The 14,400-nt window shown below is 45.5% G+C and overlaps 1 protein-coding gene across 4 annotated transcripts in view; it reads left to right on the forward strand.

The window, feature by feature from the left end:
* The window catches only part of adamts6 (ADAM metallopeptidase with thrombospondin type 1 motif, 6), a 62,990-nt gene that overhangs the window by 26,660 nt on the left and 21,930 nt on the right, over positions 1 to 14,400 (forward strand). For 3 of the 4 annotated variants that reach the window (XM_049019484.1, XM_049019483.1, XM_049019486.1), the window contains 3 exons: positions 3,384 to 3,491; positions 7,765 to 7,910; positions 12,057 to 12,120. In XM_049019484.1, the coding sequence (XP_048875441.1) occupies positions 3,384 to 3,491; positions 7,765 to 7,910; positions 12,057 to 12,120 (318 nt within the window). The remainder of the gene's footprint in view (positions 1 to 3,383; positions 3,492 to 7,764; positions 7,911 to 12,056; positions 12,121 to 14,400) is intronic. The other variant, XM_049019485.1, reaches the window with a different exon arrangement.

Below are 14,400 nucleotides of genomic sequence, written 5' to 3' on the forward strand. Positions count from 1 at the left end.
AGGCAGGTTGATCTTGCCTGTTGATCAAACCCAGTCTGCTTTGTCCCAGTAATAGCTGAATGTTTTATTAGTACTTGAAACATGCTTTGTATGAGTCAATTTAGATACCGAAGAATTTTGGTCTCTACCAGTTGAGTTTCTGCTTTCATGCTATGTGTTGGTTTTTTCCCCCTGAATAACCCAAGGTAAACAAACAGACAATGAGAAAAACCACAAAAGCTGGAGAGCTTGAGTAAAGCCGCAGGCAGTGATGAACACTGTGGCATATTGTGTTACATTTTAGCAAATGTTTTGGCCTGCAATGTGCACAAAAATGGAATTCTATTGGTAGTTTCAGATGTGACTTGATTTAAAGGGATATCTCCAATGTATTCGTAATGATCCAGACATAGACCAGTTCCTTTTTTAATGTGACTGCCACGTTACTGTGAAATTGACCATGACATTAAACCCAACAATGATTAAAGCAGTTCAGTCCTTAAAAATTGGGGATGTATGGTTCCACATTGGTGGATTGTGACGCTTCAGACTATTCAATTCCAACCTGTAGATGTTAGCAGACCATTCAGTCATACAGCTGTTTTGATGTTTTGTTTGTCCTCGAAACTGGGAGAATCTAAATAATAAAACAGCAGTCTTGCATCATTTCTGAACATCCTGTTGTGACAAGAGGAGTAAATTGTATGCCTGTGACATAATTTATGTGGAGACGATGAAATGACAGTATTACTTAAAAATACCCCCACCCTGTGACTTTTTTGTGGCTGTTAAAGCAGTAGGTCTAGACAGAAAGTATAGGCTGAGGGGTGCTGCACTGCAGAGAAGAGCGATCTCCACGGTGCCCTGTCTTCATGGCCATTTCGTCATGTTGGTTTCCTTGTTGGTCTGAACAGAACTGAGCCAAACACTGAAAATGATCTTTCATTTGCAGAGCTGGATACTATTGTAATGACATCGCTGAGTGGGAGGGACAAGTCCTCAAAACTATGACTTGAGGCATAAACTTTAGGTCACTCTCTCACGTTCCAGAACTTTCCATAACGTTAGTGATGTGTGCCGTTTAGCATCCCAGGCCAAGTTAGAATGCCAGGGCCTCTCTGAGGCCCTCCTGCATTCCTGAAGATGTCTTCTCTTCCAGAGAATATCTAATGAAGTGCAAGACATCTTGCATGAACTGAGCCATGAGACTGTATAAAGCAAAGCGGCCAAATCTTTGCTTGCGGTACTCGATGTGACACCTCCGTAAACATTCACCTAAACAGAATGTCATAACAGATCACGACAGTTTATACCAGCCATTGTAAGAAATTATGACACCTGCTTTGACCCTTTGAAGCCTGTCATTGAAAAGCATTTGAAGAACATTTACTGGTGGATTGCAGAGGGACATGGGTTCTAACAATATATGATATATGTCTGACTATGTTTTGGAAGTGTAGAAGTGGGTCAGTTTGTGGTAAGAAAGATGGGTTGGGTTGGCCATATTGTAGCCAGAAAAAATTAATCAAAGATGAATGTAAAATAACTTGGGAATGTAAACAGCAGGCAACATAGGAGGCTTGACACTAAACATCACCTGGTGTTCTGGTGTCAGAATCAGAATTCTTCATCATTCCTCGATCATACATAGAATGAAAAACACTCCTAATAGTAGCATCAGTGAAGAAGAACAACGTCACAGAACATTCATTAAGGCAAATCTCAGACCACTGCAGCCTGCGAGACCTGTAAATAAACGGCACTATGTTTTGTTGAAGGCAAAACTGGGCATGTAAACACATCCTAACTGCAGCAGCAGAAAAAAACAACAGAACAGAAAGCAGTCAAGCCAATGGGACAGAATGAGCATTATATTAGGGTTCCTCAGCAGAACACAAAGCAGACAGGCTGATGGACAGGATCAGCGTTCCATTAGGGTTTCTTGGTGGAACAGTAAGCAGACAGGCTGATAGGCAGAGTGAGCATTCCATTAGGGTTCCTTGGCAGATCAGTAAGCAGATGGGCTGATGGGCTGGGTCAGCATTCTGTTAGGGTTCCTTGGCAGAACAGAAAACAAATGGGCCAATAGACGGAGTTAGAGTTCCATTAGGGTTCCTCGGCAGAACAAAAGGCTGACAGGCCGATGGGCAGAAGCAGTGTTCTGTTAGGGTTCCTTGGCAGAACAGAAAGCAGACAAGCTGATGGATAGAGTTAGTTCCATTAGGGTTTCTCAGCAGAACAGAAAGCAGATGGGCCGATGGGCAGAGTCAAGGTTCCGTTAGGATTCCTTAGTAGAACAGAAAGCAGACAGGCCAATGGGCAGACTCGAAGTTCCATTAAGGTTCAGAACAGAAGGCAGATGGGCTGATGGGCAGAATCAGTGTTCTTTTGGGGTTCCTCAGAAGAACAGCTCAAGCTACGGGGGGCCTCAGGAAGGAATCTGCCACAGCCCCCATCCATCACGCACATTCATCAGTGCTGCTACCCTGTCTGTGCTCCTCGCGGCTCGACCCAGCCTGGCCCTGTTGTTTCACTGGTATCCTGGAGGTCTTATTGGAAACAGCTGTGCTGGGAGGCTGGATCGCCTCCCCAGTTAACCACTTTATTTAATCCTACTGGGCCCAGCAGCACGGGGGGGGGTCTCCTTCTCTTACTGTCTCCTCAGTGGCTATTCACCATCCCCCACACACACCCCCAGCTTGTCATCACCTCCTCTCTATATCCAGTACTTTGCTGTGAAGACACTGGATTTGACACCATAGGCAAACCTCATTGTTGGTGCCCCCGTCCCGCAAACTAGGGGGTTGATCAGCACTGGTCAAAGATGCCAGTTAAGTCCCTGCTGCAAGTACCAGACCTGATTACACTGATCAAGCCAAATGCCATCCTCCCCCTGGCTACAATCAGCCAAAATCTATGCATAGCCACCTTTAAAATCTAATTACAGCTCTTTGCTCCACAATCATATGATTCAGTATGACTAAACAAGGACTTCAGGTTGTTTTGATTCCCCAGTGCTGATGCCTCAGATGGTAATCAGTGGTGTTGAGCGGTTATCCGTGTTGGTGTTGGATAAGCTGGAATATGCAGGCCCAGGGAAGCAGCTCCTTCCATGCAAAGATTGGCAGAGATAGCAGCACTAAGCCCCTTTAAGATCTGCATAAGAATTCTGCTTAATCCCTTTCCTGAATTAATGTGCGCAGCAAAACCCGCCAGTGTTTATTTTATTGCTATTTAGGCAATTGAGGTAGAGTACTTGTTCTCAAGGACGCTGTGACGAAGCGATGAGGTAATCTTTCATCAACATGGAGACGTGCCCATGATCCCAGCCCATTTGCGCTGAGCAATGCCAGGTTCCTCCTCATCATATCTTCTGACCAACTCACTTTCGCCTTCTTTCCTAGGAAGTGTGTAGAGAGCTCTGGTGCCTCAGCAAGAGTAACCGCTGTGTCACCAACAGCATCCCCGCAGCTGAGGGAACCCTGTGCCAGACGGGCAGCATCGAGAAAGGGGTGAGTCAGCTGTGATGGTGGCGGCATGACCCTCAGCAGGAACGGGGCCCTTTGAAATCACCCTGTTGGGAGACAAATAGCAGGGAATTTTTGGGGTGAATGGGCCAAACCTCCATTGATTATTATCATTGTTGTTGTGCTGATGGACCTGGGTTCAAGCCTGCATCCCTTCTGTAGTTTTAGTTTGTGTAGCTCAGTGGGTTAGGATGCTGTGCCTGTAATCGGAAGATGGCTGATTTGTATCTCAGTGTCAGCAGAGTGATGTCACCGTTGGGCCCCTGGGCGAGGCCCTTACACCCCAGTCACTCCAGGGACTGTCTGACCCTGCTTTTTCAATTGTACGTCACTTTGGATGAAAGTGTCTGCTAAATAAAAAAAATGAATGGGGGGGTGGCTCTGAACTATTATTATATTGCAGTATAATACCAGATCCAAAAGAAAGACAGACCACATTCCTATTTAACTGCAAAGCTACGCCATTAATCTATATTCCGTCACCTTGCTTGTAATTTAGTCAGTTAGCAGCAGCTACTTTTAAATTAATGCCATAAAAAGGGGTCTGGTTTTTGTAGAACTGTCCTTAAATGTCATTCGCAGGAGCCTGGCAGTGCCACATAGGCACTGCAGAAGTGACCTGGAATGATCGGCAATGGCTGGCGGCCACAATGCATTATGGGAACATGGAGCCCCTTTCCCAGCACCCACTCTCGCAGGAGGGATTAGGGCACACAATGAGATCGGGTCATCAATTTGTGTTTCTGGTAGGCTGGCCCACAAAGATGACTTTAATGGGCATTATGGCAGCATTGTTGTTACTCGCACTACGTCTAAATGGGGCAGAATAGCCATGCTTTATGGGCCATCAGCCCTCATTAATGCTTGGCCTGATGTAGCCATTCAGGGGCCTGTCCCTTGTTTATACTCCTGAGCAACACTCAGGCTCTAGGATTAGCGCATCGTCGCTCCGGTAGATTTATTCATCCATTTACTTATTTATCCAACCATTTATCCTGATCAGGGGTAGTAAGGGTGGTCCAGAGCCTGTCCGAATAATTTAGATACACCAACATAGGGCACAAGGCAAGGGTACACCCTGGATGGGATGCCAGTCTATCACAGAGCACACACACGTCCATTCACACACACTGGGGCGACTCTTGGGCTCAGCAGGTTAGGGAGCTGTGCTTGGGATCGGAAGGTTGCTGTTTCAGATCCCAGGGTTAGCAGAGTGATCTTACCCTTGGGCCCTAGAACATGACCCTTAACCTCTAATTGCTTCTGGGACTGTCAGTTATTGCGTGTCACTTATATAAAAGCATCTGCTAAATAAGTGTACGAGTAACAACGATTCGGGGACACCAGATAGCGTGTGTCCACAGGAAATCCACGGGACATGGGAAGAACATGCAAACTCCTACCACACACACACACACACACACACAGGCCATGACCCTAATCCCAGCTATAACAACCTTAATTAACCCCTACCCTGCCTAACCTTAACCATAAGTAACCAAAGAGAATACAAGACTCTGCATTTAGTTTTTCGATTGCATTCAGATTTTTGTAAAATTTGGTTTTCCCTTGGGGGGGGACATAAAATGTCCCCACAAGCCCAAAATAGGTTTTTATTACACTATTGGGACATTTGGTCCCTGCAATGTAATACATACATGACCACAAATGCAGAGTGGAGTCAGCATCCAAAACCTCAGCACCGGAGGTGTGAGGTGGCTGTGCTCGCCTCTGAGCCTCCGCACCATCCTGGATAAATTAATTAAGTAGTTTTAAGCTTTTTTCCCCCATTTTTATTTCTCAGAGAGTCTGTCCTGTGCTCAGGATGTATCACAGCTTTATTACCGAAGTCCTACATGACGTATCAAACCCCCACCGTTGTGGGGTAGGGGGACAGGGTGCCTGGCTACATACAGTGACACATTGGGAATAAAATTTTACCCAAACCGCAGACACCCTGTGTTCGGCGATGTGTCATCCTCAGAATGGTCCTGTCCTCCCTTGGTGCCATGGAAACCAAACAGCAGACACGAAATGGGCCGTTGCCTTTCGATGTGTCATTATATTTGAGAAAGAATCACTCCAGGTCTAAGAGTGTATTTCTAGGGGGCCTTAGCAAACATCCACACCAGGCATCCTCAGAATCCAGCCCCGAATAGCAGCTTGGCCGTTACAGGTGGTCAGGATTCTTTACAGAATCACAGTTTGCTTTTATAATCGGTCTGTAATTAGTAACGTCACATGTCAGATAGTAAACGCAGCCATGTGGTGGTTCAGGGTTTAGTGTGTTTTCAGGCTTGTGGTTATAAAGTTTGGCCCTGGCCCTGCGTGTATGGAGTTCGCATGTTCTCTTTCTCTTCCTGTGGCTTAAAGTTTCCTCCCACCAACCAGAGATGCGACGTTTGGGGGCGAATCTGTGACTCTGAATCGCCTTCAGGGTCTCATGGTTTGCAGGGCTTTCCGTTGACCACTAATTTGTCCCAGCTGTTCACAGACGACGAGAAATAATTGTCTTATTGTGAGCACGGTTTATTTCACCAGCCTAGTCGTCTAGTTGCAGTGATCATTATAGCTCTGAGTGTTATGGTCAAAGTCAAAAGGTCGAAATGCATGATGAAAATGAATTGCCTACGTAATGCACTGCTGGTTTAACCTTGCCAATGTGTGTGTGTGTGTGTGTTTTGCCCCAATAATTTAAATGACAAAGTTTTTTCCATACGGCTGGGACGGACATTTTAATTGCCGTATCTGCATCATAGGGATCGTTTATGGAAAACAACTGCAGACACGCTTGGCGGGATGAAACCATTTAAGAGCTGAACAAAGGATGGATCGTAGCTTCTCGTTCCAAATTGGAAGTGCTCGCGAGGCCTAATTTGTATGGAGATGTTGCAGATCATCTCCCTCCGCTGGCTCTCATTAAAAACGTCACCCTGTCGTCTGTCACCAATATTCCTTGGCAGCGGCATTTTGCCCTAATCGCTCGACGTGTTTGGGATGGTGCTGGGGTGGGAATGGGGGTAGAGAGAGGCTTCTTAAGGCCAGGCAAAGGCTTGCAATAAGAGAAACAGCCTCTGCGTTGGTGAATGGGAGACACAGGTAGTGCCTGGCACTGATTCCTGACCCTCTCTCTCCGATAAGGCATGCCAGTGGGCTATTTTGGGCCTGTCACACAGCGGCCTCACCCTTCTAGCCTCTTATCCTCCCTCCCTTGCTGTCACCCTGGCCCAGACGTGTTAATCCTGTTTATAAACCGGCTTACCCAGGGGTTTGCTGATAGTTTGCCTGTGAAGATTTTTCTAAAAACACCAGGAAGGGCATCAGAAGTAAATACTCGGTGAGGGTGGAGTTAATTTAAGTAATAACAGGCTTTTCGTCATAGTTAATCCAGAAAATTAATGACAGAAATGTGTGTAATACTCTTTGAGGTGTGAGTATCCGAGCTCTGTTACTGACGTCTGAAAACACGGGGCGACATGAAGCATCCAGATGTCGATCAGGATCTGCTCTCCATTATAATTGTCTGTTTTCTGTTCCATGTTCTCTGGCTACAGTCTGAAGATGTTAGGCTGACCTGTGTTTGATATAAACCTGTCTGAGACAGCAAAAGATAAAACAGATCAGAGGTTAAGCTGCATTTAATTAGGTTTTATTCAGCTTTTTGGTGGATTTCAGTGACTGTGAATGAGCAATCATGTGGACACCATTACTCTGTTGTTGTCATTTAGTTTACATTCATTATTCATAAAGTATGTTGTATTAAATATCTTTAAGCACACATTACTGTTAACTGATGTTAGGCGTAATACCTCTATTGCTCTTTGACATTTTATTTACAGTTTTCATGAGGATTTTCACACTCCTAAAATTCTTGGTATCACTGCAGTTTTCAGAATTGAAGCTCACTAAGGCCTGTTTACATAAAAATGCTCTGTCTAGAAAGTACTGTATAAAAAACATTCAAAACCAGCTGTTTGAGAGGGCTTGCCCATTACTCCTTTTGTAGCTCGCTTCAGTAACAGTTTGCTAATGATTTGATGCTAGCTCTCAATAACAGAAGCTACCATCTGCTAATCAGTGAGCGCTGCATTGCTGCAGATGATAGCTGAAGCTTGAAAATCCTGTTGGGGTGTAAATGTTGCATTTAGCAGATTGTGGGGATTGTGAAACATCCACTTCTAGGTGAGTTCCACAGCAGAGTAACAGAAACAACAGCGATGATTGCGATAAATCATCACCTCCTGTCTCTCCCCCCCAGTGGTGTTACCAGGGAGAATGCGTGTCATTTGGGACATGGCCCCAGAGCGTGGATGGCGGCTGGGGACCCTGGTCCATGTGGGGCGAGTGCAGCCGGACCTGCGGTGGTGGCGTATCCTCGTCTGTGCGGCACTGCGACAGTCCAGTGTAAGTAGCCAAAGGAAATCAGACCCCAACTGGATTCTGCCAGACCAAGGGTCCTGCCTCCTGAACAGGCTCTTTGCCTCTCACAACGCTGCTAGCCAGTGGCGTGCATATGTTGTACCCCCTCCCCACACCACAGATAGCAACGTTGCCTCACACCCCTGGGACCTTGGTTCGAGTCTGTTGGGACCTTGGTTCGAGTCTGTACCCTGGCTCCACCTGTGTAGAGTTGGCATGTTCTCCCTGTGTCATCACGGGGTTTCCTCTAGGTACTTCGGTTCCCCACCATGGTCCAAAAATGTGAATTGGAGTTGCTAAATTGTCCATGGATGAGCATGTGTGTGTTGATGGTGTGTGCCTTGCGATGGGTTGGCGCCCCATCCTGGGTTATTCCCTGCATTGCACCCGTAGCTTTTGGGGTAGGCTCCGGACCTCTACGACCCTGAATTGGACAAGCAGTTGCAGAACATGGATGGATGAGTTGCATTTCACGTTAATTAATTAATACCATTACCAAAACTAGCTGTGCAGGTGGGGAATGTGATACAGTTAAAGTCTACAGGTTCAGGAGGAAAAAGACATGCACTCAGGGTAGCTTTTCACATATTGAAAAGAAGGTTTCACTCTTCTGGAGAATATATGTCATGTGCAGATGTTTACCCAAGATTCCTTTATCAGTGTGTAATCAATGTTCTTTTGATCCATTCAAATTTTACTTTGTTTATGCATGAAACTTTCTCATTTGGCTTTTTGCTGTCTCGCTGCTGTAATTTCGGGGTAATTTCAGGGTAATTTCTGAGGTTTTGTTGAAGTTGTGGCTATGTGTCTATTGAACTAATTAATGCGATACCATAATTCCCGTCGTTAAGGCCAAATAAATGCTTGGTTTGATGGTCCGTTTTACTTGGCGTTCATGTTTGGCACAGGCCTGGCATGGATTCGAGCTACAAGCCAAGCCACCCAGTTGTTTCATGATGGATGGTTCCAGGGTGGAGGTGCAGTCCGAGCACAGAGACGGTTGCCATACTAATTTAATGAGACGGCACCATGTTAATTTAAGCTGCCCAAACAAAGATGGTAATAAGGAAGTGCCCAGTGTTGCAGAATGCAGAAGGTGTTTTTGAATTCGAGGCTTGCCTGTGATGGATTAATTTTTTAGGCCTGTCTGATTTGCATATCCCATCCATCCCTCCAGCCACCCGTCCATCCATCTTCTAGCTGCCTAGCCTGGTCAGGGGGGGTTATGGGGGCAACCAGGGTGTATGCCTGCCTTGTGCTGTGTGCTGCCTTGGATAGATTTTACCCCCAGCCATCTATAGAGAGTCGTTCCCGCTGAACACTGAGTTGATGCCACTGCACTGTCATTAAGGCTGCACTGTCATCACTGTCACTCAGTACACATAAACGAATGTGGCCAACTTGAGAAAACCAGAGAAGAGTTCCAGTGTAATAAGGAATCCTGGCTGGGCACCCGGCAGTTGCTGGGAACAGGGGGGGGCACCTCCCAATAGAGTTAGGATTTCAGCTCCGGCGGCTGCGGAAACGTCTGTCCTCGCGCCGTGCCCTCCGACAGTGGAGAAAGTGTGGCCGACGTAATGCATAACACCTGTGGAAAGGCGATCGCCCCTCCCAGGCAGGGCACCAAACATGTGTGGAGGAAACCAGACTTCTTCAGCCAGGCAGGCCTGGAAAACATTCATTAGACGTGTGTGTGAGGGGGGGGGGGGGGGGGGGGTTGGCAGCTGTACTCCCAACTGCTGGGGTTCCTGTCTCCAGCCACCTACCCCCACCTCGTCGTACCCCCCCACCTCAACACCAAAATGGACCAGGCAGCCAGGCTGTTAGCAAAGAGATCCCTCACTTTGGTTGGGCTGCCCATGTCTCTGCCGCTTGCTGAATGGTTTCTGTTCACTAACGGACATTGAGTTTTTATTTTGAGGCACGATGTCGACAGACACCGCAGGACACCATCAGTGGGTCCTCATCGTGCCAAACACGCCAGGGTGTAAAATGAGGCCGGCGATGTTTCCAACGGCTCATTCTGCAGGATCGTTGTTCATTTTTAAAAAAATCGTAATATAAATTTAGACGTTCTGCCCTTAATTCAGAAACAACACAACAATGAGCAAGCATATGCGTGGACTGTGGCTGGATTTTCAAAATGGCCAAGGGGAGTTACATTGCAGGCCTACTGTTTAATAAAAAGAAATAGCTACTTTTGTCTAGTGCATGCTACTGTATGATAGTGATGAACTTTGTTTGTTTTAAGTCTGACACGCAATCTAACCACCACTATCTAAGCGATAACGAGGAGGCTGAATCGCAGCTACAAATCCAGTAATCATATAATATGCCCCCATTGGAGTGAGTGAAGATGCACAACACTCATAAATTTGATAATTTCAAATAATTAACGCCATTAGACAGGGTTCTGCTAGTCCACTAACTGCTAACTTTTTCATTAGCAAATTTCTGGTTTCCTTCCATTGAATATGTAGGAGCTCTTATGTGTATGCATATACACATTCACATCTGGCCACATCCCCTCCCCCTTTAATGGCGCTGATGGAGATGTATCTGGATCGCGTTTCACCATTGCATTGTTCATCAAATTATCATGTGAATGCGATTTGAATATATGGTAATGTGGCTTATTAGAATGCAAATAGCGATCTTCATTTTAATACTTCCGAAAATGGAAGACATTTTCGAAAAGAAGACAGATTACGGATATAGTCAGCATTTTTTTTCATGTTCTGCAATAGGATTTCAGCGAGTTATGAAATGAAAAACACAAGAAAGATACGCAGCATCACTGACGATGCCGTCGACCCCAGAGGGTTAAAATACGACAAACTATCCGGCTAAGCAAGAAACCCTGCCTCGGCGCCTGGTTATTCTACTTTATTTTCTGGATTCTGATTGATAGATCTGTAGACCAATAAAGAGATGAGACCCTCCATCCTAGTTCTGGGTAAATGGCGCCATGTTTGTAGTCCCTAGGCGGTTTCACTGAGTAAAAAATGTCAGCATGAGCCAGTCATGGAATAGGACACTTCAGACAAAAACATGTATATCTCACAAACAGAATATCACTGAAAGAAAATTTATTTCAAAGAATCTACAGAATCCAGTGATCCCCAGAAGACCTAAATAACCCCATGTAATCACTCCAGCCCTGCGGAACTATATTGCTGAATAATAAGGATTTCAGCTCTCTAGGTATGTTTTTAAGGGTTTCAGAGCCCAAAACCAAAACAAAGCTAAATTCATATAACAAAAGTTAGTAGTCAGTGTTTATCTTTAGCTTTTTAGCTTTTTTTTTTTTTGTGGTTTATCATTTGGCGTTATCAAATTTAACTTTAGAGTTAGTGGATAAGCGATTATCAAAACTTCTTGGTGAGCTGTACCCCAGGTCAGTAAGCAAATGCCCATTTTAAGGAAAGATGTTGCTTGCCAACATGTATGACCCCCCGAGAAACCATGGAATCAGACAGAACATCATTGTGTGCCATAAATGACTATCAGGTTTATGAGCGAAGTGGTAATCACTTGCATAAACTCTGGGTTGAATGTATTTGAGAGAGTAACCTTTGACCTTGCTGGCCCCACTCACCCTGAAAACGTTATCTGATCCACTGAAATACCAAACGGGTGACAAACAAAAACAGTACATGTGTAGTCTTTAAAACCAAAGAAAGATACTTCTGTGAATCTGCTCTGGCTCTTCTGGAGTGTCAGCAAACAGTGCACATTTTAGGATAGATGAAGATTTTTGAGAAAATGTTTACCTTTAAAAATATGTAACATTTTGACCTATACTTGTGTCCTACCCACATGCTTTTAGGATCAGTATCAGTACATTAACCTCGAACACAGAGAACTAGGGTATTTGGTATGGGAGATAGTCATGTGAATGGTCTTTGTCTGTCATGTCCTTCACCTAATTTTTTTTTACATTTGGCAATCTACCACAAAGTAGCTAAACCGTAAAAGAACCAACCATCCCTTGGAGAGGAGCTGGTCCTACCAGACTCTGGGCGATCCAGACCCACGCGGATGAGGGTCAGCGCAGTTATGATTAATCTTCCTGTGTGGCTGAAGGTGGGTTGATACCTAACTCACCTTTGCTGTTCTTGTTTGTTCCAGACCCTCAGGTGGAGGAAAGTACTGTCTTGGGGAGAGGAAGAGATACAGGTCATGCAATACGGATGTGAGTGTACTTTTTATCTCTGTCTTTGTTCCTCCCCCTTCACTCCTCCCATTTCTGCCTTTGTTGGGCATATACTTCATCAGGCCCAAGCATGGTTCTTCACAGATGAGCAATGACCTTTAGGGGGATGATCCAAAGTTCCAATGAGCAGTTTGAATCATATTGTCATTGATGGGTCCCTGACAGTCATGTATAATACACAATAACAGAGATTGGATGACCTACTGAGACTGATCATTTTTTTCAAAATCAGTCAAATGAAGCTGAAAATTAAACAGACATCCCTTTAGGACAGAAAATCGGTACTTGGAATGGTACTCAGAAAGCCATTCTCAGGTCAAAGGGATGTAGAGTTATGCTTGAAATTGACCTGAAACCATCCTTGGAGAAATAATCTGTACTGAATTTGCTTTTGAATTTTACTCGGGGTCTGCTTAACCCTCTGGGGTCTAGGTGTAGGGAACGCACTTTCACTGACTGGGGCATGGTCACACATTTCATTCAGTACCATAAACTAAATTCATGGCAAATGAATTATTTCTTGTATATTTGTTTTGGCATTAAACTCATCTTAATCTTAGTGTTCTTTAAATAAGAAAAAGCTAACTCATGTCACTGTGTCTGGCTCCTTTCATTGAATATGTAGCAACTTTCATGTGTATGTATGAGCCATTCACACCTGGCCAATTTTTGCCGATTTAAAATAATTTTAAAAACTTTAATACATCCGACAATTGCCGTTTTGAAAAGACAGATTACGGATTTAGTCAGCATTTTTTTTTCATGTTTCTAGAACATGAAAAGATTTCAGTGAGTTATGAACTGAAATACACGAGAAAGATATGCGGTATCACCGATGATGCCGTCGACTCCAGAGACATGCATTAATTAAGGCACCATCAAGAGATGTCAATAGATGGTTGCATTCACTTAGGGTTCTGCGTGCTTGCTGTACTGCTTCCAAATGCATGGTTTCCGTCGTTCTTCAGGAGGGTAGGAGGACTGCGTGTATTGGTTAAATCAGGGGTAGGGAACCTGATCCATGGAGAGCCGGTGTGGGTGCGGGTTTTTGGGATGGCCTCTCAATCAGCCAATAACAGTGGATTCCAAGGACTGGAGTTGAGAATCGCTGCTTTATTATTGGCTGATTGAGAGGCCATCCCAAAAACCCGCACCCACACCGGCTCTCCATGGATCAGGTTCCCTACCCCTGGGTTAAATGGTTACACACAAGATGCACGTTCACCTGGGCAGGTAAAGCGTCCAGCAACCTTGTGAATGGGCCAAGTTATGCTTACTGCCATAGGCATCAAACACGAGCCTAGGTTTCCAGTGTTTGCTGAGAAGAAATATTTCAGTGTGGCTGACTGCTCTCAATTTGTACCTCCATGTCTTTAGGTGGCTTGTGCTCCTTCGGTGTGGGGGGGGGGAATAAAGCCAGAGGCGGGTGCGTGGGTCTGCCTTCACCAAACTTAAAAATAACCAGCTTGAGCAAGCACAAGAAAGTTTATCTTGGAAAACAAAGATGTACCAACATTTGATTGCTCTCCGCATCGGGCGTCCAACACAAACGGGTCCTGCGTGGCTCACCGATCCTGGGGGTGACCTGACCAGTGCCTGGGGGAGTGGTGCTGGCAGGACACGGGTCCGAGCGCCAGTTGAGGTTTTGAGCAACCAAAGTGGGGCAGTCCAGTCCAGGAGAGTCACAGCAAGAGGTGCTTTTCCATGCCCTTTCATGTGGGGGCAGCTTCTGTATGGTGCTATTAGGCTATTAGGTCTCGGGTCTCTCACCAACGAGCTAATCCACCCCCACCCTGGCCCCCCCATCGTCCCTTCATAAGAGGGCGGACATTTAACATCAGAGGCGCAGCTGGTGTTTTGAGCTCGATGGAGGCTCCCCTTTGTGTAGCTAAATGTCACCTGTAATTGAATGCGTGGTAACAAAGGCGGGGACCAGGGACGCCACTGAGTTCATCATAAAGCCTGGGGAGTGTGAATGCTCGCCGCTGAGCTTACCATCCAGCCTTTATGAGGATATATTAAGTAGCTGTGACCTTCCAACCGAGGGTTTAACTGATAGCTAAACGTGTTCCGTTCCTCTTTCCGTGTGAACGTCAGACTGGTCTAACTGTAGTCCCATTAATAGGAGTTCGCTTGTAACTCCATTCCAGCATAATACTGTGAGCTGTGATTCCATGTAAGTAAACCCGGTCTGTTATCACCCCGGCCCATTAACCGAGTAGCCTGTCTTGTAACATTGTAAAGGCCCGTAAGTCATCG

The sequence above is a fragment of the Brienomyrus brachyistius genome, chromosome 7 (genome assembly GCF_023856365.1).
Source record: "Brienomyrus brachyistius isolate T26 chromosome 7, BBRACH_0.4, whole genome shotgun sequence".
NCBI classification, from domain to species: Eukaryota; Metazoa; Chordata; class Actinopteri; order Osteoglossiformes; family Mormyridae; genus Brienomyrus; species Brienomyrus brachyistius.